General features: G+C 34.2%; 1 protein-coding gene across 1 annotated transcript in view; it reads left to right on the top strand.

Moving 5' to 3' along the window:
- Nucleotides 1-21,134, top strand: part of SNTG2 (syntrophin gamma 2) — a 119,077-nt gene that overhangs the window by 77,498 nt on the left and 20,445 nt on the right. The window contains exons 11-13 of the mRNA XM_059468749.1: nucleotides 3,055-3,171; nucleotides 11,407-11,478; nucleotides 14,865-15,074. Of these exons, the coding sequence (XP_059324732.1) occupies nucleotides 3,055-3,171; nucleotides 11,407-11,478; nucleotides 14,865-15,074 (399 nt within the window). The remainder of the gene's footprint in view (nucleotides 1-3,054; nucleotides 3,172-11,406; nucleotides 11,479-14,864; nucleotides 15,075-21,134) is intronic.

Below are 21,134 nucleotides of genomic sequence, written 5' to 3'. Positions count from 1 at the left end.
AGATGCTCTGTGAGATAAACAGCTATAGTTTGAAATCATTTCTTCTTTATTTTTCCACTTATTGTTGTAATATTGCTAAAATACAAAGCAGACATACAAGAAAAAAAAATTTGTGAAGGACATTCATTTTTCTTTAGTTTGCTTGATTCCTGCTGCATGAATAGTGCTACTGATCTGCTATAAGAATGCATAACCATAAGGCAATTTACTGGTTGTAGCTGTCTTCAAGAAGGTGTTTTGTGCTTTGGATCCTAACTTGAACAAGAAGGCTGTAATGAGTAAAGGTGAGAGGCATCAGGTCCAATTTACCAGCCTTCTGTTAAAACAAGAAAACAAAGAGAAGAAACTCTCATTGCTACCCAAAAGGACTTGTAATCTAAATTTTGCCCAGGTAGACAATGCCTGGGAAAATGCATGAATTCAGGTACATGCCTATCTCCATAGTTCCCTTCAGCATAGTGTGGATATGTTGCTATTTGTGGTGTTCAAACTGTGCCCAGCTTGGAGTTACAAATTTTGTTCTTCACTAAAGCACAAAGAGCATTTGTGTCATAATTTCTAAGTTCCTCTATGCTTTGCTCTCTAGAACATTTTGTTTTGAATAGCAGCCATTCAGTCATAACTGAATGCAACTGGTGTAAAATGGAAAACAGTAGTGTAATATATCAAAACTTACAGCATTACAATCTTATATTTTATTTTTATTTTGCTTTTAGTTAAACTTTATGTATGTGTAAGGACTGCTTGTCCCCCCCCTCCCAGTCCTGCCCCAGTAGCTGTTTTCTTCAAAATATACCATCTACCATTGTTTTGGAAAAGACTCCCACAAAATGATTTAAGATGCCTCAAGATGTACTTCTTTTTGCTTTCTTAATTTGTTGTAGTTCCAGTGTGCCTCATGGTATGATACTGGTTCTTAACTTGCACGTCAGTCTAGCATTTCTTGTAGATTCTTATCCCACTTGAATTACATAAGTGTATCTGTCTGTATGAGGTGTCATACACAGACATCTATTTGATTTTCTTCCTTCAATTCCCTCCTGAGTGTTTTGCAGCACTTACTTTTCATAAGTATTTACCTAAAATACTACATACAAAATTTACTTACTGCTTTATTAAATTTAACACATTAAATTTCCAGTCATTGCAGCATCTAGATGCTTTATTGCTGCAGGAAAACAATAAGTGCAAATAAGAACTTTCATTTATCTGCTATGATTGGATTACATTTTGTTAGTGACTTGTTTTATCTCCTTGTAATGAGTGCCATTGCTCATTTTCTTCTTACAGGAACTTTTGGAAAGTGTATTAAAGCATGTTAGAAACTTAATAATATATCAATGATGTATGATGTAGTGAAATCAGTGCTGAGAAGGCACAGTTTGTAGTATAATGCCTTGTGAGCACTCCTGAAAACTTCAAATGACAGGTTTCAATCAAATAAACAAATTTTTTTTTATCCCAGACTAACATTCCCACCCACATACTAAGATCACATTAAAATCTCAGTAACCCAGTAAGCCACAGACAGCCTGTAATTAAGTACCAACACTTGTTTGCTTTTGTTCCACAGAGATTTTGTTGAACTGAATAATAATTCTTTCTCCATTTCTGAAATCTAAAAGACCATTAAATAAACCAGTCAATAGGAAAGATATGTAGAAAGAAAGTAAAACCCCCTAAAACTATATTGGATATAATTCTTTTTGTCTGTGTGATTTGATATTAAGACCCTGATAAACTGAATATATTATCATCTCAGTAGACTAGCAACAGTTTTTATTTTTATTTTAAGTAATGTGATGTCTGAATATCTTGCTTCAACACTTTTGCTGACTACTATAGAAACAATGTTTTGGTGAGAATTATTCAATTTACAGAACAGCAAATCAAGAACTGGAAGGGCTATTGTATTTATTTTGCAGTTTTTTAGATCTCCTTAAAATGTCAGTCCTGGAGCTCAGAAGAACAGTATGGTGAAGGATTGTCTGGCTCAACACACTGATTTATTATTCATTTATTAATAAATTGATTGACAAAAGACATAATTCATACATTAAATACCAACATTAGAAAGCAATTTGTGAGGTCTTCATAATATAGGTATGAAAATTCATCCATACTATTAGTGAGGGCTTTGACATTTCTTCCCCCTGTAAATCATTTCCGTCTGTAAGTGTAGCCTTAGTTGAAAATGAGCAAGCTGCTCAGCAATACTTGTACACTCAGATTGGTGATTCACTCTAGATTTAAGTACCTGTTTCAAGAGCAATATATTCCTCTTAATTTATGCAAAATGGAGCCTGGAATGTTTTTGCTTTGTTATTTTTCAGTAAAGACATTTATGATATTCTGCTACTATACCATGGCATTCTTATTTATGGCATTTCATTATAAATTTGTATTTGCCTCAAAAAGGAAGCATGCAATCTTACTTCTCCATTTCATTTTTTCTTAGCATTAATTTATCTGGAAAATAAAGGCATGCATTGTAACACTGCTAACATTGTCTACCTACTGGATTTGATACCTAACTCTTTGAAAACATGAATGTGATAAAGCATATATGAAAATGTATAAACTCTGAAAGACAACGAGTGTGACAAAGACTTTAACAGTTGCAAACATGAGCCTGATGAAAGCTGTTTGATTTCAGATAAATTCAGTGATTTGTTTAGAGGTATTTTTTTAGAGGTATGTGGAATAGAAATATCAGTATGTCCAAGTTTGCTATAGATAAGGTATTCTGGTTTTATAAACTGCTGAACTACTGAACTACTTTGGTACATGTAGATTTTCTGCTGGCTCAAATGAGAGTCTGCTTTGACCTGCCTAGGTGGCTTTTAAAACAGGGATTATTTCAGATAAGATTCAGACTACCTGTACTACAAGTTTAAGTCTCTTCAAGGACTTCTGACACACTGGCATTGTACTGTATGCTTCAAGAATATGGAAATGGTTGCAAGGCAAATGTGAAGTAGATGATGTATCCCATGCTACTAAAACCATGATCCACTGAGAAAGAGAACTTTAATTTTCAATTTCCTTTTACAGGTCATACACATGGGATGGGTAAATGAGAGGCTTGAAGGAACTGGTTCATCTCAGCTCTACAAATTCAAGTTTCTGGCCCTGAAGGGTTCATCCTTCTACATTTTCAGCACTCCACCGGTAAAAAAATTGATATTTTTGTATCAGTTTCATTGTAAATGGAAACCTGTTTGTTACATCTGCATTTGTTTTCCTTTATCAAGCAAAGTTTTCAGCTGAGATTTCAATGTAAGTTAAAGTCACAGATGCCACTGAATTTCAATAAACTGTAGATATTTAGCATCTTTCAAGGTCCTCTGAAAAGTTTGCTGTATGCTTTGTTTTTGAAGTTGTCAAGGTCAGGTTTTATTTTGGTTGGTGAGGCCTAATATTTCTTCCTTTATTTATTCTAAGGTATTTTGTAGATGTAATGAGTTGGTAGTTACTCTGCTTTCTGAAAGACAAGATGCAACATGAAATAAACCATCCATACATTGGATGATACTTGTGGATTTTTCACACAAGCAAGGGATCAAAGTGCTAAGCATACAGTTTGGACAAGTCTTGCTTTGATCATTTATATACCTCATTACAAGAATTCTGTTTCACAACAGGTGCCTTATAAAATGTTTTTCTAAAAATTAATTTAGAAGGGTGAAATGGAAATGAGCTGTAGAATTCCAAAAATGTTTAAAAACTACCTATACTTACCACATGTAATCCTTTATTTAATTTTTCCAGAAAACCTTTGCCTTAAACAAATGATAAAAGAATAAAATGTGGACTTAGCATGAAATTTCAATTATACAACTTGCCTACAGTTTTGCTCAGAAGGTGCTCAGTCTCCCAGTTTTGTCGGCTGGTCCAAAGAAAATCTGATCTTTTATATGTGTACTCTCTGCAGTACCATTGAGAAGTGCATACTTTTCAAAAGTTATTTGTGAACCTCAATGAAATGCAATAAGTAAAATTTCCCCCTCTCTAGATTGAAATTATTAATCCAATGATTCCAATTAATTTCAAACATTCTTAAATGGCCAATAGTATTCTTTTTAAAATGAGACAACACATGTGGGAAAAGCAGGGGGAGTCCCCCTCTGAAAATTCGGGGTTTCATATGTTAAGCCAAGGAACTAAAATTTGATACAATTACTACAATATAATTAAAATGTAATATCCAGAAATATTAAACAAATAAATAACACACCAAATGAATTATATTCCTCCTAAAGTTAAATTATTGTCTTCAGACCTGTTTCTAAGACACATTTTTGATATCATTAAAATTGTACATATATATGATACTAATTTGGGATAAACTACTTCATTTTCCATTTTCAGCAATATACTAAGAACAGGCAAGTGGGGATGACTGCTAGTAGAAATTACTTGATAGAATCTATTATCCTTTTGCAAATTTTTGTTGTAGGATCCTTGGCTTTCAAAAAATGAACCAAGGGGATCCCTTTGATCAATGTTTTGTGCCACCTCAATACTATGATGCACCAGCAAATGTGAAAGAGTCTATAAATCATAAAACTTGTTGACCGGTTTTCTTGCTCTTTTAACATGCCCCAGATGTCTCTCATCAAGGGAAAAACCCCCCAAAACTAAAGGCCAAATTCATAGTTTCCAGCAACCTCCTATGTGGAGACTTCAAACCTGGATCTAAAGCTTTGAAGCTGATCATCATTCTCCTGAGGCCACCTCCAGCCCTGGCTTTTGTTGATGTCCCTCCCTGCGGGGCAGCAGGGCCAGTCTTGGGCCCCACAGCCCTGCCCAGCCATGGTCCCACAAGCCAGGGCCACCCAGGGGCCCATGTCCAGCCCAGCCTCAGCCTGTCACTGCTCCCAGGGACACGGCTGGTGCCCCGAGCTGGGGCTGGCCCTGTCCCCATGGCTGCCCAGTGCCCATGGCTGCCCTGCTCCTGCCTGGGCCCTGCTGGGAGGGAGGCCACCACTTCAGAGCAGCCCGTGTGGCAGTGGTTTCTTCTTGGGGCTAAAGCAGAGCTAACACAGCCCTGTTTGAGCCGATGCTGAGCAGGGCTGGTGCAGCCTTTCCATTCTCTCTGCTCACCCAGCAAACTGCCTGGGGCTGGGACAGGCTGGGGGGCAGAGCCAGGACAGCTGATTTACACAGAGCAAAAGGGATATCCTGTACCATGAACCATCATGCTCAGCAATAAAAAATGAGGATGTGATCTTCAAAAGTAGCCTTTGATTGGAGAATGGCTAGGCGTTGCTCTACTTGGGGTGAGCATTGTGCGATTGTCTTTGCATGAATTGATTTCTTCCCCTTTCCATCACTTATTAAACTGCTGTCTTCTTGCCCCATGCGTTTTCTTGATTTTGCTCTTCCTATTGTCTCTCCCATCCCATAGCAGGGGACTGGGGAGTTAGTGAGAGGCTGTGTGGGTATTTGGCTGTGTGACAAGGTCAATCCACTGCAGGACCATGAGCTGGGACCTGCCTGGCAGGGACTCTGCCCTGACAGACCCTGGACAGCTCCCATTGCGCTGGTTCTGTGCCACGTGTCCCAGCTCTGTAGCTGGAAACACAGTTCCCCCCACAAAACTGTGAATAGAGTTCTTTCACTTCTTTTAGAGACATTGGATGCTACTGCTCTTACTGTTGCTCCTATGGAGGCTTGTTTTTTTTTTTTTACTATTTTAAGCAGGAAAAAAAAATTAAAAAGAAAGACTGTTCAATCACAAAAATACAAATGACTTGATCTCTAGAAGATACAAATTTAACACATTTTATTTCAGAGATGTTGCTATTGCTATTTATATTCTAAATCAGTTGCATATCAGTGTATCAATATAGTGTGCACAGAGCAGATGACCTATAAATTCTAAACTTATCTTTATCCATAATTTTACAACTGCTTGTAAAAGGATGTAGTACAATTTCCACTCTTTTTCTATTTCATTGTGTGTAAAAGATGGCATGATTGTAAATACAGCTGCTCATTTTCATAAGAATGGAAAACATAGTTATATATGAGCAAAAATAAAGAAAATTGTGGAAAATAATGGATACTTTACTATGAAATAAATCACTATGGCAAGTAATATTCTATTTATATGCTATTGCTACAATATCTCAGATGGTGATTCCAGAAATGTCGAGGCTTCACTGCAGTAGTAAATATCAAGGATCATGTGATTAACAGATAAGGGTCCTTTTGCATCCCTGAAGTGGCTTATCTGATTGTATTTAAGAAATTTACAGATTTCATTTACACACTGCTATATTAGAAATGTGACCCATTTCTAAAAACTGAATATCTGAAAAACACGGCTGAACCAATAGAAATTATTCTTGTGTAATTTTAAATATACAAGCAGTACTTTTAATGCTGTCATATAAGTTCTAAATACTAAAAATAATCTTTTTTTAAAAAATTCTTGGTTTTCTTGGGTTTTTTTGTTTGTGTTTGTTTTTTTTTCCATTAAGGAGCGAAAAGATGATTGAAATTAATTACTCTTTACCTATAAGTATTTCATCTTCTCCTTAGACCTTTTTAGTACTTCTAGGGAGGTTGGATGATTCTGCTGAATTCTCAGATAATACAGCCTTTGCAGTATTCCAGTAATAAATATTATCAGCACTTCAATTTTTTTCCTTTACATTTATTCAAATATTTTTAATATTTTGGGGGCCTCTGGAGACTTCTAGAATCAGAGTCTGTGTTCAGAGAAAGTCCAAGAGTATGTTATGTTAATTTGATTTCAGTGATTTTTGAAGTGATTTCAGTGATTCTCTTTTACATTCACACCATATTTCTTTATTTAATGGTGATCTCAGAGCAGGCATGAAAGTCTTTTATGCCTATTGCCAGTTCTTGGCTTCTTTTCTCTGCCTCTGTTGAGGTCAGGATTGAAGGAACTCAAGGTTATATTTTGTGTTCAGACTTAGGTGTTTATTTTTTCTTATCTATGTTACAGTCTCACAGGTAGTGAGTTCTGCAGTATTTCACTAATAAGGTGCAAAATGGCTAACTATCATTTCTTACAAGGTCTTTTAAGGCTAACCTATCCAATTAAAGGAATGGCACCTAAATTATCTTCACTTTTAACCCAATAACCAATCACTCAAAGTCCGTAATGCAGACTTCTCTGTCCAATTACAAAATACCACCCAAACCCATGCAGAAGAAGGAAGAAGGTAAAGAAGAAAGACCCCCAGCCTCTGCCCTAAAACCTCCATCTTTTTCCATATATATTACTATATTCTAAAACCTTAAACTCTTAAGTTTTACACCCTGTGATGTTGCACACTTCTAATCAAACTACACACCCATAATCTCAGTGCTATCAATCAGTTTTGGAAGCCTTCTCCACAGCCTCAGGTCAAATGCAGTGCTCTCTTGGGAGCCAGAGTCTGTCAGCACAGAAAGTCTAAAATTCTCAGCATCCAGAACTCCAACACCTATTTTATAATTCCAGAGTTCTCTTACAGAGCGTAATTTCATGAGCTAATTGCTTACTGTGTGTGTCAAAATGAGTTTAACTTCATTGTTTTCTCTCTATTTTAAATAATAACTTTTTAAAGAAAAGCCAATTATTAACTCACATATTTAAAGGTAAATATATTTGGAATTTAAGTTTGAACTGATGATAAGGTCACCTGGTGTATGTAAAGCTAGATTTTTTCAGTTTGTTTATTTTCAGAACTCCACTGTAATGCCTGTTTTTAAACCATGAGGAAATTGCAGAAACACATGCTAAAGTAAAAAGTTTTCTGCAACACTTGGAACTTTTGTAACTCTATATACCTCTTTTAGTCTCTCATAAGAGACTTGGAATTGTAATTTCAGATTCCTATTTTTTGTAACCCTGTTTGGTTTTATTATCTTTCTGATCAGCTCAGTCTTTACCTGTGAGTTTACAAATGTCTTAGTTTTGCAATGTTCCTGAAAGGATTAATATAGCTAAATGTCTGCAGAACCAATTACTCAACATGTACTAAACTGGGTTAGCTATGGAAGTGGTCTGCCAGTAATATAGATAACAACATTCAGCTCCTCTTGGTCATAAATTCATATAGTAGATGAACACGAATTAAAGTAGAAACTTACTGAATGCTAATTGAAACTCTCATGCAGTTTGACGCTATTCCTGAAACTGTCTGAACTAAATTCATATGAATGCAAGCATGTCTCATTGAGTCATCTATTCTGAATGGAGCTGTTTGAAATGTTTTGTCAAATGCTTCATAAAAAATAATAACACTGTCATGCCAAGAAATTGCAATCTATAGAATACCTGCAGGAACAATTCCAAGGGGAAATAATGAGGAAAAACTACTTTATTGACTAAGAAATATACTTGGGTATCTCATTTATCTTAGGTACTTGTTACCCAGTTATTAGATGTGTGATGATGGATAACCTGCAATAAACTGGAACATTCTTTAAATCAAATGAAGGATATCGCAATTTTCATGAACTTTCCTGATTATTTCCAGGTTTTCTTCTTGACTAGGACTGTATGGTTATTTGTGGGGTTTTAAAAGTAAAGCAGTCTGTAACAGTAACATTTTAAACTTCGACATGCTATGATAGTGCTGATAAAACTATAAATAATGTCAGCTGTCTGTTTAGATTCTAGTATATAATATGTTTATTTTGCCTCCTTAAAATTCCTCTCAACATGCTTTTTTATGTTTTGAGCACCTTGCACGCAGTGGTATTCAGACTGTTTCACTCTCTAAGTATGGCAACCTTTCTCTGACAGACACAGGTAAAGAAAACCTTGGCTTATATAGGTGACAGCAGCTGTCACTATCACTGCCTGCCTCTGCTGAAAAAGTCATATGAGGTTACACAGCATCAAAAGATGAAAGAGATGTGTGGAATAATGGGAAGAAATCTGAAGTACTCAGAGTAAATTCAATGGCACAGCAGTGTCATCTTCATCCATCATTAATGGTGCAAAGATCCCCAGCAGTTAAAATTAATCTTCAGGAATCAAAACAAATGATATGAAGAAATAAAAGTGCATTCATATCTCAACAGGTTTCAGGTCATAGCCTATGTCACCAAAGCCAGTGGCATAAACAACAAATGAATCAGTGCTTATGCTTCTATGTCTAGCCACTTAGAGCAAAAAAGGTTCTCCTGCTGTTATCTGAGATGGAAAATATCCTTTCCCTTTGAAAAATTCAAGACCAAATAATAAACTAGCCTCCATTCTACTCTAAACCTTATTTTGAAGAAGCATGAATATCCCTTTGGAGTATCAACAGTAATGGGGCAAAACATGTATTATTTAATTATTTTCTTTTCAAAACAGCCATCAAAGTACAAACTATTTTTCTGGACATAAGATTAATCAAAGACTTGCAGTGCTTACTCTATTGTGAGCCTGTTAAAATGTACATTTCTCTATGAATTAACTTTATAAGTCCTTTGTTTCAGTTCTTTCAAAACTTAGGTTATTTCTTATTTGTGCAATAATTAAATTGCAAAAATCAAATAAAATATTGGATGGACTTAGAAAAAAATAAGTAGAAATGGAAACCTAAAAAACAGAAAGATATGTCTTTAAAAATTGCTGCCTTTTTATAAAGGGATGGGAGGACAAGTTAGTACCTAGAATTTCTTTACATTTCTAAACCAGCTGACATCAGATTTAAATTTGAAAAAGTTTAAGTAGTACTATGTGCTTTTATCATGTAGCTTTAAAATTACCTGTATGTAATGTTTTGAGCTTTAATTTTTGAAACATTTCTCATAGTAAAATAAAGTGCGTAATCTGTTTTATATATTGTAGTGGATGTATTGTGTTCAAGTAATGTTTGCCATTTGATTGTTAAGATACAGAAATGATGAAATGGAGAATCCTAGAATGTGAGTCCCTCTATATCCTGAAAAGATGTGGTGCTAGAATTTCTAGAGTTCTTCAGTCCCATTTCAGTTGGTGATTCATAATATCTAAATTTAATAATCTGAAAAAACTAATCTAAACCTGAGAGAAGTTGGGAGAAGATTAGATTATTAGATTTAGTTTTTAATAATTAGATTATTAAGAATTAATTCAGATTATAAGATTAGAAGGAAACTAACACCAAGTTCACATTACTCCTCCAAAGGACCCTGAAGTTACATTTCATAACTCACAGAAGTCCCATTAGAGTCCTGTAAGTGTTGTACTGGTTTGGAATCTCATCAAGTTATTACAATTCTGTTCAACAGCTTAAAATTTTAAGACACTTGAAAATTAAACATTAAATAAATTCTAAAAGAACCAAAACATGTTGACATCTCCATGCAAATCATCAGGAGAAATACTAAATTTTTTGAAGGTGAATTATGTGCTACTGTGAACACAGAGAAAAAGAATCTGTGATTGAAAATGTTTTGACAGAAAAGTTTTTCTTTATGTTAATTATTTTAATTCATTCTTTCTGCTTTCTTCCTTTTGGTTGGGATGTGGGAATAGGACAAAGCTGTATAAGCCCTAGAATTTTAAATTATTCAAGTTACTATTAAAGTTACCAAAATACTTATTTCCATATGCCAAAAGCCTCAGAGGTGCAACCTAGTCAAATCCTTCATCTGTCTATGCAGCCACGCCTGTGCATTCCCCAAGAGCTAGGATTTTGCACTAAAACATATAAGCAAAAATGATACATATTCCCATTGAATTTTTCCTATGTGTGAGTTCTTTTTTTCTTTTTTTCTTTTTTCTTGAACAATATAGGGTGGGTGCTGTTTTTAAGAGAAAACAGATTATCACATCATATCATGAAGTAGAATTTTAGTAAAAACTTCAGTCATTCTTGCTATTTAGATTTTAACAGCCTGTCATGTCAACAGGATTAGGTAATGAAATCAAAAGAAAAGAAAGTATAGGTGTTTTCATATTATTGACATGCAGTTGATATTTTCCTTGATTTTAAATATTGCAGTCACATAGTCCTTTTCCAGTTTTAGAATAAATATTGAGTTATTGCCTCCCTAGTGCATGTAAATTCAAAACTGAATTTTGGAATACATCTTGATGTATTGATTGTAAGATTTTTTTCATAGTTAGACATGAAGCTGAATGACTCTGTGTTTGAGACCGAGTTCTCTGTGTTAGCATCTTGAGAAATAAAATTGCTTATGTAACTAACCACAGAGATTACAAAGACATTTCCATCATACTCGGAAAAGAAGAAGTAAATTATTTAACACGTTTTAATTCCTGTTTCTGTGAAAATTTAATACTATTTGCAGTCTTTTCTAAATGCTGAATAGTAAATGTAGTGATATGCCTATATTTAAAAGATCCAGTAGAATAATGATGGGTGAAATCTTTTCTTTTTTTTTTCATCTAAACATGATTTTCAAATTAAAAATGTGTTAATAATTTTTTTTATATTATAGGTGAGCACACTAGACTGGGTACGAGCTGAAAAAATCTATAACCTCTGTGAGGTTCTATTTAAAATTCACAAGGTAGGTTTCCCAACTATTCCAGTGATTTTATTTAGTAAAGTTAACCTTTTCCTGTTGATGATAAGCTCAAATTAATCTCAACTAGGAATAACTAGTATTCAAATAGTTCATCTGTTTTTATAAAAAGCTATTTGCAACTGCTAAGGCATTAGCTGTGGAAGTATAAGAAAATATGGAAAAGGGGGTAAGCTCCAAGTGAACAAGTTACTAACATGTTTTCTTATTGAAGAAAGTTTTCAGTATTAGAGCTGAATATGATACTTCAATATGAAATATCAGTGAGACACATTGCTAAGCATAATGATATTAGTTTTTTCTTAGTGGGTCAGATTTTCAAGCAAACATGATAAAAAATGCTCTTGCTGTAATTCTTGATCCATATAAAGATATTTTCATTTTTGAAATTGAAAATATAAAATTATGTCCTTGTTGTATCATATGTATTGATTGTTGTATCAAGTATTGTAATGTTTTTTTTCTTTATAAAGGGCAACATGTCATGTTTGTTTCCCATAGAATTAATTTTCTTCCCCCAACTAGAAAAACTCCATGTTTTCTGTCTAGCTTGTTCCAATTAAAGATTTGCATCAAAATATTAGCACTTTATGGAAATAATTGGCTTATGGAATATATTGTTTAATAAAATGCATCAGATAGATTAATTTTGTTCTCCAACAAAAACAAAACCTTTTCAGGTGAGATAAGGCTACTGTGAGAGCCTATTTGCCTAGGAGAGTAAAGAATATTTTCACACAAAAAAAACTATCTTTTCAGATAAAATAGTATTTCAGTGAAAAATTAAAGCTCACCTTTAGTTCTCACCAGCTGCTGCCCTTCTCTGCTGTTTCTCTTTGACCACACACTGATGTGGTGGAAAAGGCAGGTTGTTGCTGTTACCTGTTACAGATCCTGCACTGAAGCAAAAGTGCTTAAGGTTTTTGATTTGGTCTTTTTGAGGGTTGTTTGGTTTGCTTTGGTTTGGGGTGTGTAGGGGTTTTTTTAGTGTTGTAGGGTTTTTTTTATTTGTTGGGGGTTTTTTTCTGGTGCAGGTTATTCAGGGCATGGGAAGGAAGTGTTTTGGCAGTGCCATGCCAGGAAAACAGTAGTCCTGGAGTTCAGGGCTAGAGCACAGGAGGAGAGCCATATTCTTGTAGTCATGGCATTAATTTATGTGACCATGTCTCCAGCTGGGAACATATGGGGAAATTCAGGTCCTTCCCATCACTAACATACCAACAAAAAGTAGATGTTCTGTCACAGATCATTTATTTAGTCTCTTTCATATTTTTTATAATTTCAGTTTTGGCTCATAAATAAGTCAGGCACCAATGAAATATATAGACATTAAGCCTTTTGGGAAGATATTCCTGTGGCTTGGGTTTTGGTTTTGGTTTTTCTCCTATAATTGTTACTGCTAAAACTCAGTTGTTCCTGGAATATTATGGTAATTTCAAGGATATTCTGTCTTTCTGCAGCTTCTGCAATACTTTTTCATTAAGAAAAAGAAGTTGGGAAATAAACTACTCATGGTTCAACTCTTTAATGTTCTTGACATTTTAATAAATGAATGCCTAATTGCCAGTCTTCATGAATAAGTAAGCTAAAGTACAAAAGCTCGAATTGAACTCCTTAACCTCTTTTCTGTTGATTCTTTGGTATAAATGACAATGAGGCAAACAGAAGAAATCCAAAAAATTGTAAGAGATTAAGGTTTCTGCATTAGATGTAATAGGCTTATGTTGTAAAAGCTGCCATTTGGGGAGGGGGGTTCTTAAGGATTTTCAGAAATGCTGGTTAGAACTAGTGCAAAACTGTGGGAGTGTGTGTTTTGTATCTTCTCACGAAATATGGATTTTAAGGAGAAGTGTTCTTGTTACACACCTAATTGTAAACTTCTCATCTATGTTTATTATGATGCAAGAGTTAAACAGGGAAAATATCAATCCAATATGGAACTTAAATTTTAAAACAGAATGTTTGATATATTTTAGATTTGGATGCATGTATACATAAATATAAATACACAAATATGTGAATTAAAATTCATATCTATAATATGCCTTTGCATATTTCTGTTCATTTGGTGGTAACAGCCAGATGATTTGAAATGTAATGTCTTGCATTGCATGTGTTTATTCTTATAGCTTGCCTCATAATTCAAACTCTTACTGTGATCCTGTACATTTTTAAAAGTCATTTGTCTTAAGAACATTTTATTTTCTTTTATTGTCTGGTATTTTCACATGAAAATTTTAAAAAAATGCTAATATAGTAGTCTAAAAGCCAGGATATGCAGCACTGAGTCTTGAAGCACATGTAATATCTGTCACTCCATAGCTGCTGAACACCAGAATATATGCAGGAATTTTGTTCAACTTCCTTTTCAACAGTGCAAAGAAGTGTTGTAAAATAACAGAGCTTCATCACATCTGTTTTCTCCTCAGGTAGTAGCAGGGCCAATTTTGACAACACAGTGCTTTGTACCCTAGTGGCAATATGTGGTGCTCCCTAGATGCCCCATGAATCATTGCTAATTATTTTGGAGTTTCAGTCTTTTCTGCCCCATGATATCAGAGAGAAATGGGGATAGGGAAGGATTCTATCTGAAAAACAGAAAAGCAAAGATATGTGTAATTTGGAAATTCAAGCTGTGAAAGTACTTAGATGTATAAGTTGTATCTTTTTAATTTAGTTTTATTTTCCTCTATATTTATGTTAATCAACGAAGTCTTGAAATATTAGGGAAGTTTCTTGTATTAATTTCTTTACATTTACAAAACATTGTATTGCAGGTATATTTTTTTATTATGTAAGTTTAATGTACATTTTCTCTGCTTTATCTTGAAGGTGATGGCAAGATCTTGTTTCAGTCTCCTTGTAGTTACACAACAGCGTTGACAGCTATTGGAGGACATTCCCCTGTTGTCATTTCTAGAATTAGCCCTTGGGTGCTTGAAAAATTACTGCATTCCTTGGGGTTTCACATATTGGAATCCAAGTAGAATGGAGTAATTATAGTATCCTGTAGAGCTGGTATACAGCTCCTGGAATGTATTGAAACATTCAGGGGTTTCCTTCTTTTTTCACTGTAAGCAATGTATTTGCACAAACTCCCTTTAAATTATAGATGTATTCCTTAGGTAATTTTGACAGTACTTTGGGACTGCAGGAGTAGCATGGATTAAAAGATAGGGAATAAAGCAAATAAGAAGCAAAGAGAGAAGCTGTCTTTGACATAATTATTTAACTCCTAGAACATTTCTTCAACACAATTGTTGACATAATGGCGTAGTATATCCAAGTACCCATCACTTACAGAAGGCAGTGTTGCTTCAGTTGTTTGGTTTTGCCAGATGAAGAATCACATACTGAAACATATCTTTCAGCTCTGGCTTGCTGATGATTGCTGGCTACAAGCAAACTTGTATTTAGGTATTCACCAGGACTTTGATCTTGAAGACCAGAGGCCGTATTGTTTCAGTGTCATGGTTGGTCATGGCAAGAGCCACTATTTCAACGTAGAGCTGGGCAGTGAATTGGCAGTGTGGGAGAAATCATTCCAAAGAGCAATTTTCTTGGAAGTTCAAAGATCAGGGGTAAGTAGTGAACAATTTAAGTCATTTAATCTGCAAAATAAGTATAAAATATTTTGAATTATTTGTATGTTTAATAATTTCATTCAATTGATGTCCTCCATGACTAAGGATCTGAGTACATTTAATACAATGAAGGCTTCTGAAAGCTTCATCATCACATCAATATTTTTCTGACAATGACTGTGTAATACCAGTCAATGAGCATGTTATGACAGATTGAAAATTGAAAGTAATCATTTGTAAGTTCACCTTGATTATTAAAAACTGGAAATTAATATATTTTACCACTGGAAAACTCTCAGAAGTTTATTTAGTCCAACTTGAACATTTTCTTCCAGAAAGCTAATTTTCTTCTCATGTAAGGTAAATATTATATGGTTTACATAATGCTTCTGTATTCAAAGAAATATTTTGCTCTTATATTGTTAATTGTGAATTGGGATTGGCCTTGTTAACATTGGAAGAGTTTGAAGACAGTATAAAAGTGAAAAGAAGTTTGTAATAGTCGTGAATTCTCAAAATTAAACAGCAGATTTTCACTTTCTGCTGGCTAGTAAATCTAGATCCATACTCTCAAGTGAACTGGAAGAATGTTAGGGGAGTGTATTCATTGAGACTATAGACCTCCTCCAATTAAAAATACATTTGCACAGTTTAACGCAAATGCAAACTTGATTTGGTGTGCTCAGGTTTCCAGTGCCCTGTGAGCCTCCTAAAGACATTTGAAACACTGAGAACAGTGGATCTCAGCATTGTATTAACACGATTCCAAGGAGCAGGAGTCCTATCGCAGGTGGTTAATCAGCTTGTCTAAACTTCCAGATCTCTGGGATTCTAAACAGGTTTCTGGGTTCTTACAAGGTACTTAATTAGAACCCTTCTATTTGTCTCTTTGGACTGATGAAGGAACAAAAATATTTTGTAACAGTTCGAAGTACTGAATTCCTGAGAAGGAATGCAGTTCTTCAGGAAAATATTGATCCTTATATATATTATCCATATAAAACCAGATAACATGATTGAAATTAAGTATAACAAGCACGCAGATTAGTTGGCTCTTTATCTGATTAAATTTCTGAATATTTATTGTTAAATCTCAAAGCTTGCTTTTCCTTTACATCTTTAAAATTAAGGAATGATTCTTTGCTTATGGAATGATCTTTTGTCATTTGAATCAGTCATCTAGACTCATTTCACACAAAATACATTAAATTTCCTGCAGCTGTGGTTTAACCTATCTGAAACCTCCAGGAAAGTAATTCAAATAAAATCTTGATTATAGTGCTCAAGTCTCCATATGTGTTTCCTATGTCTTCATTTTCTCTCACATAGTAGGATACATCCAAATTTACTGTAAACTACTATGTCAGTAGAGTTCAGAGTACTATGGTCAGTCTCCAGCAGTGAAAAGTCTTTTTACTGCACTATTTTCTTTCTCCATTCAAAGCATAAATTCTGTTGTGAGTGCCTTTCTTTTCAGAACAATGTCAAGAGCAGCATGAATGAGGTGCAATTTAATATTACATAGAATATTTCAAGTCCTAGAAAAAGAACTGGCATTCCAGTACCCAGAAAATTCAAGCTTTTCACTGGTATGTCAGTGTGTAAAAGTTCTTTCTTTTGGAGAATTTTGGAAATTATTTTTTATTCATAAATGATTGGGCAAGATTCATGGCAGCTGTTGGATTACATTGTGCCATTTCAGCTATTCTTATTTAAATGGAGCTTGGTCCTGTTTGATGTAGAGTGTAGTTAAGATCTTGCCTGTGAGTTTTTGTTAACCCTTTCCTGTACATACCCTTTGCATTTGGTGTTTCTATAATAAGAGCTGTACTTCTGAGAAGATGCTGTCCTTACACAGTCCATGAAGAGAAATGCTAAGGTGCAGTGCTCCTTTTGAATTTTATCTGCCGGTGTTATGTCTTTCTTTTACAATTCTTTTGAAAATGGCAGCAGCAGTAGATGACAGAAAGAATGCAATAAAGCAGGAAGAAACACCCCTCACAATATTGCTCCCCTTTTAGCTATCTTAAATCCCTATTTCTAGCTGCAATTGTTTACAAAAGTTTTACCAAGAAACTCTGAAATTCAGTGACCCTGGTGGAATTAATCTATTTGCAGACAATGATAACAAACAAACAGATGTTGAATCCATGTACTAGAAATACATGGGGTTTTTTCCTAGAAAAGCTATTGTAGTTGCTGATGGCATAACTTGGATAGATGAGGGCAATAAAAATGCAGGAGAAGTGAGGCAGAAAGGCAATTGAAAGAGAGAAAAAGTGTTGTTGAAAAATATTTCCATGAGGCTGGTAATAAAAGTCAGCATTGCAATAGTGAAAGATAGGCAATGAAATCCTCTCAGTCATATACTGAAGTTAAATTACCTCCTGCAAATCCCAGCATGAATGCTTGTTTCACCTGGAACATCCTAAACAGTGCAAGATAAATAAATGATGCTCATATTAGGTAATTTTTCTGATGGTTTTTTTTTCCAAGATTTTTATGGTGCAGAAAATCTTAAAAACTAAGAGATTGGTACATTTTCCAGAGCTCTTACTAATTCTTTGACCCTTCAGCTTGGTCTTGTCAATAGCATAGGATATTATTCCACATTGTTTTCAATTATGTCTTTTTTAAATTTCTAAATCAGTATTCTTGCTTTGCCTCAGACTAGTTTTTCCAAAGGAAATTATTTTGACTCATCTGAGTCTTGGATATGGTTATTAAATTAATGCAGAAACATCTCAAAGGGATGATTTGGATCAGTTGTGTTCAGTAGGAGGATGGAGGAGAATACTGGAATAGTGGAAAGAGTGACAGTAATGTATTTTACCATCAGCTGTAGAAAAATTGGACCAACAGTTTTGTCATGTTGAAACCTTGTACATGTAAGCTTTGTTTGATGGCTGGAAGAGGACAGAGGAGAGGAATCTTCTTTACAAATGAAAGAAGTATCAGGAGACTGAAAAAAAAACATGCAATGGGAAAATAATCTACCACAGCGTTTCTAAAGTACCTGTGGTGGGTATATAGTGATAAGACATGGTTGCATACTCTCCTCACTAGCAATTCTAACACAAAAGAAAGTTTTCCCTTCATACTTCCAGCTGTGATGAAGATGCTGCAAATTCTTTCCAATCCTCATACAGCTGAACAAATGTATTGAAACCATTTTTGTTGCTTGGACAAAATATTTGTTTAATGTGAGTTACTCCAAGGATTAAAATAGGCTGGATCTCATTCAGTTATAACAGAATAAGCAAGAAGTTTTGATGCCTCATTATTTTCCATGCTTAAAGGTAAGTGCTTCTAGTTAACTTCTTTCCATTTTGTTCCATGATTCAGTGACTAATATCAACAGAGAAATAAACCCTTGAAATACAATTATTATTTATTTTTTAAGTCAGGGATATGAATATATAGAAAAATTCTAGCAGTAAAATTCATATTCCTGGAATGATACAGGTTCCTCATGTGAAGAATATACATTACTATAAATCAAAATAATACTAATAAAATAAAATAAATAAATACTAATAAAATCAAAGTAAACAAAGCAAGCAAAGTAAACAAATGAAGATTAATGAATGTTCCAACTTATTTCAGTTAGCACAATTGGAAATCCAAAATTATTTTATAATGAACATAAATGTATGATGCATTTTTCCTGCACTTTCCCTCTTTTAAAATCATTTAACATAAGCCACATATTCTGTGGATGTTTTATGTTCTTTTATGCATTTTTAATATGTCTTTTTTTTTTCTGAGAAGTTAATACCAAACCATTCTCTATAGAAGGATTCTTGGTGCTGCATATATGACTCAGAATCATTGTGACTCAGAATTGCTCTCAGACAGATAATGTCTGTTCCTGGACAAAGCAAAAATAATTATTGGGAATAATTGTGCATGCAGACCTAGAGCTTCGTTTCTATGGGATTCCCACATTAGACTCTTAATTTTATTTCTACAAATATTGTGCTGCTAAAACACCATGATGAAAATTCCTTAAAATTATATAATAGATAAGCACAATTGGTAATTTTGTTTTGTTTTGTAAGCAACAATTAATTGCTTTTGCATATTAGTTATTCCAGCTAGTTACTGTTTTCCTCTGTGAACTTGAGTCTTCCATGCTTAAAAAAGGTGACAGACATGAGAATGACATAGCTTGCACAATGCTTAGTTCACCATCTTCCTGTTGCACTTTAACATTTCCCCCTAAACACTCTGTCTTCTTCTGGCAGATTGGTACAAAGTACGTAAGGAATCTGTAGTCATGTTGTTGATTATTAAAACCAACCAATCAACCAAAAAGTCACATAACTATTTTGAAGAAATTATTAACTCAATAACCTTTCCTCAGCTTTATATGTCTTTGCCTTTTTGCTTGATGGACTATTTTTCATTAATTATCTGGTCCTGGTTATCTTTGGTATCCTCTCTTCTATCCATCTTTTAAATTTCTTTATAATACTTTGTCATAGATTTTGCTAGTTCATCAGTTTGAATTAATTTCTAATGTATTCATAATATGTTCATTTGAGAAAATGAAGTTTTTTTCCATGAAAAAGATATTGTTCATTATACAAATCCTTTCAGAATACTGTTGACAGGTGTTGATTTTCACCTCTTGACTTTCTAGTAAAGATTTATGGGTTTAAATTTTTTTTTATAAAACTTGTCCATGTAATGCTTCTTTCTCATCATTCCTTCTCAGCTCAGCAAATAATCAGTGCAACCTCCTCATTACAACATCTGCTTGCTGTTTGTTCTAGACCATTTCATAATTTTAGATGCATATCTTTATTTAAAATCTTCTTAAAGGGTTAACTACAATTAATTTAAGACATAGAGAAGTGAATAAGTTCTTTCCAATTGACTTCAACAACATTTCAAGGAAACCATTTTTTTGGTCATAATTTCCCTTTAAAAGCATTCAGTTGACTATATTGTACAAAATAACAGTGTAATAGTGACTGTATGCATACATGCTACTTACTAACCAGTCACAACCAATAATTGATTCATAACATGAAAAGCAGTGTTTATATTTTAAATCACATTGTTGCTTCTATGATGTGTAAAACCACATAATCATGAAAGATCAAAAAGAAAGAACTGCACAAAATTGCACTGATATTTTCGGACTTCACATTTTCACAAAATTAATGGATAAATAGCTCCCATATCTTGAGCAGCTCAACAGAGAGCTAAAATTAATTTAGTTAGGCATTTATTCTTTGTCCACTGGAGATAACTATAAATTCCTCATAATTTCAAAATTAGGAGTCAGATGGAGAAAATCCCTTACATAGAAGCTCAAATGGCTTCTAAATAATTGTTTTTTGTAAACTGAATTTCAATGCATATTTTATCAACATGCCTTCATATTTGCCTAATGCTGAGTGTTCAACGAGTCACCAATATAAATAGTGATGTGTGCTGGTCAGGGTTATGGATTCCTTGCATTCCCAGCATATGGAAACCAAGCTACACGGAAATGTGGAATTAGCCCACTCTGAAACTATTTTTTTAGCATGAAAGGTACAAGTTCAATTAAAGATTTTGGATTTAGAGAAAACAGAAGAGTTTGTGATATTCATATCAAGACTGCCTACAAGAAGTTCAGTTCCTGTGTCTCCTTCCTGCAGCATTTCACAAAATGTGCTTTCTAGTCATTCACTAGTGGCATTTTGAAAATATCTTACTACAATTCAAGTTAGATGTAATCAGAATAGATTTTAGAGACTGTATCCCCAGTGGAACTTGCTCAGTTGTGTTTCCACTTGTCTACCTCAGTTTACCTAAGTTTTCCAACTAGCTGACTCTTGAGATTCTCTGAACTTTGACTTTCTCAGTAAGGCTGACATCAAAACAAACACACTCATTGTTTCTGGGCATCTTTGGGAATTAAGTGCAGAAATAGGAGACTAAACCACTCTCGGAGACTGAGCCAAAAGAAGTCCACTGAAATAAACAAAACCTAGCAGATATTAGGTGATCTTGATAGGAAGCAATTGTCATTTCTATGATCCATTATTGGACATTTATGAT

Source organism: Ammospiza nelsoni, chromosome 3 (assembly GCF_027579445.1).
Source record: "Ammospiza nelsoni isolate bAmmNel1 chromosome 3, bAmmNel1.pri, whole genome shotgun sequence".
NCBI lineage: Eukaryota > Metazoa > Chordata > Aves > Passeriformes > Passerellidae > Ammospiza > Ammospiza nelsoni.
This window is presented reverse-complemented; position numbering and strand designations above follow the sequence as displayed.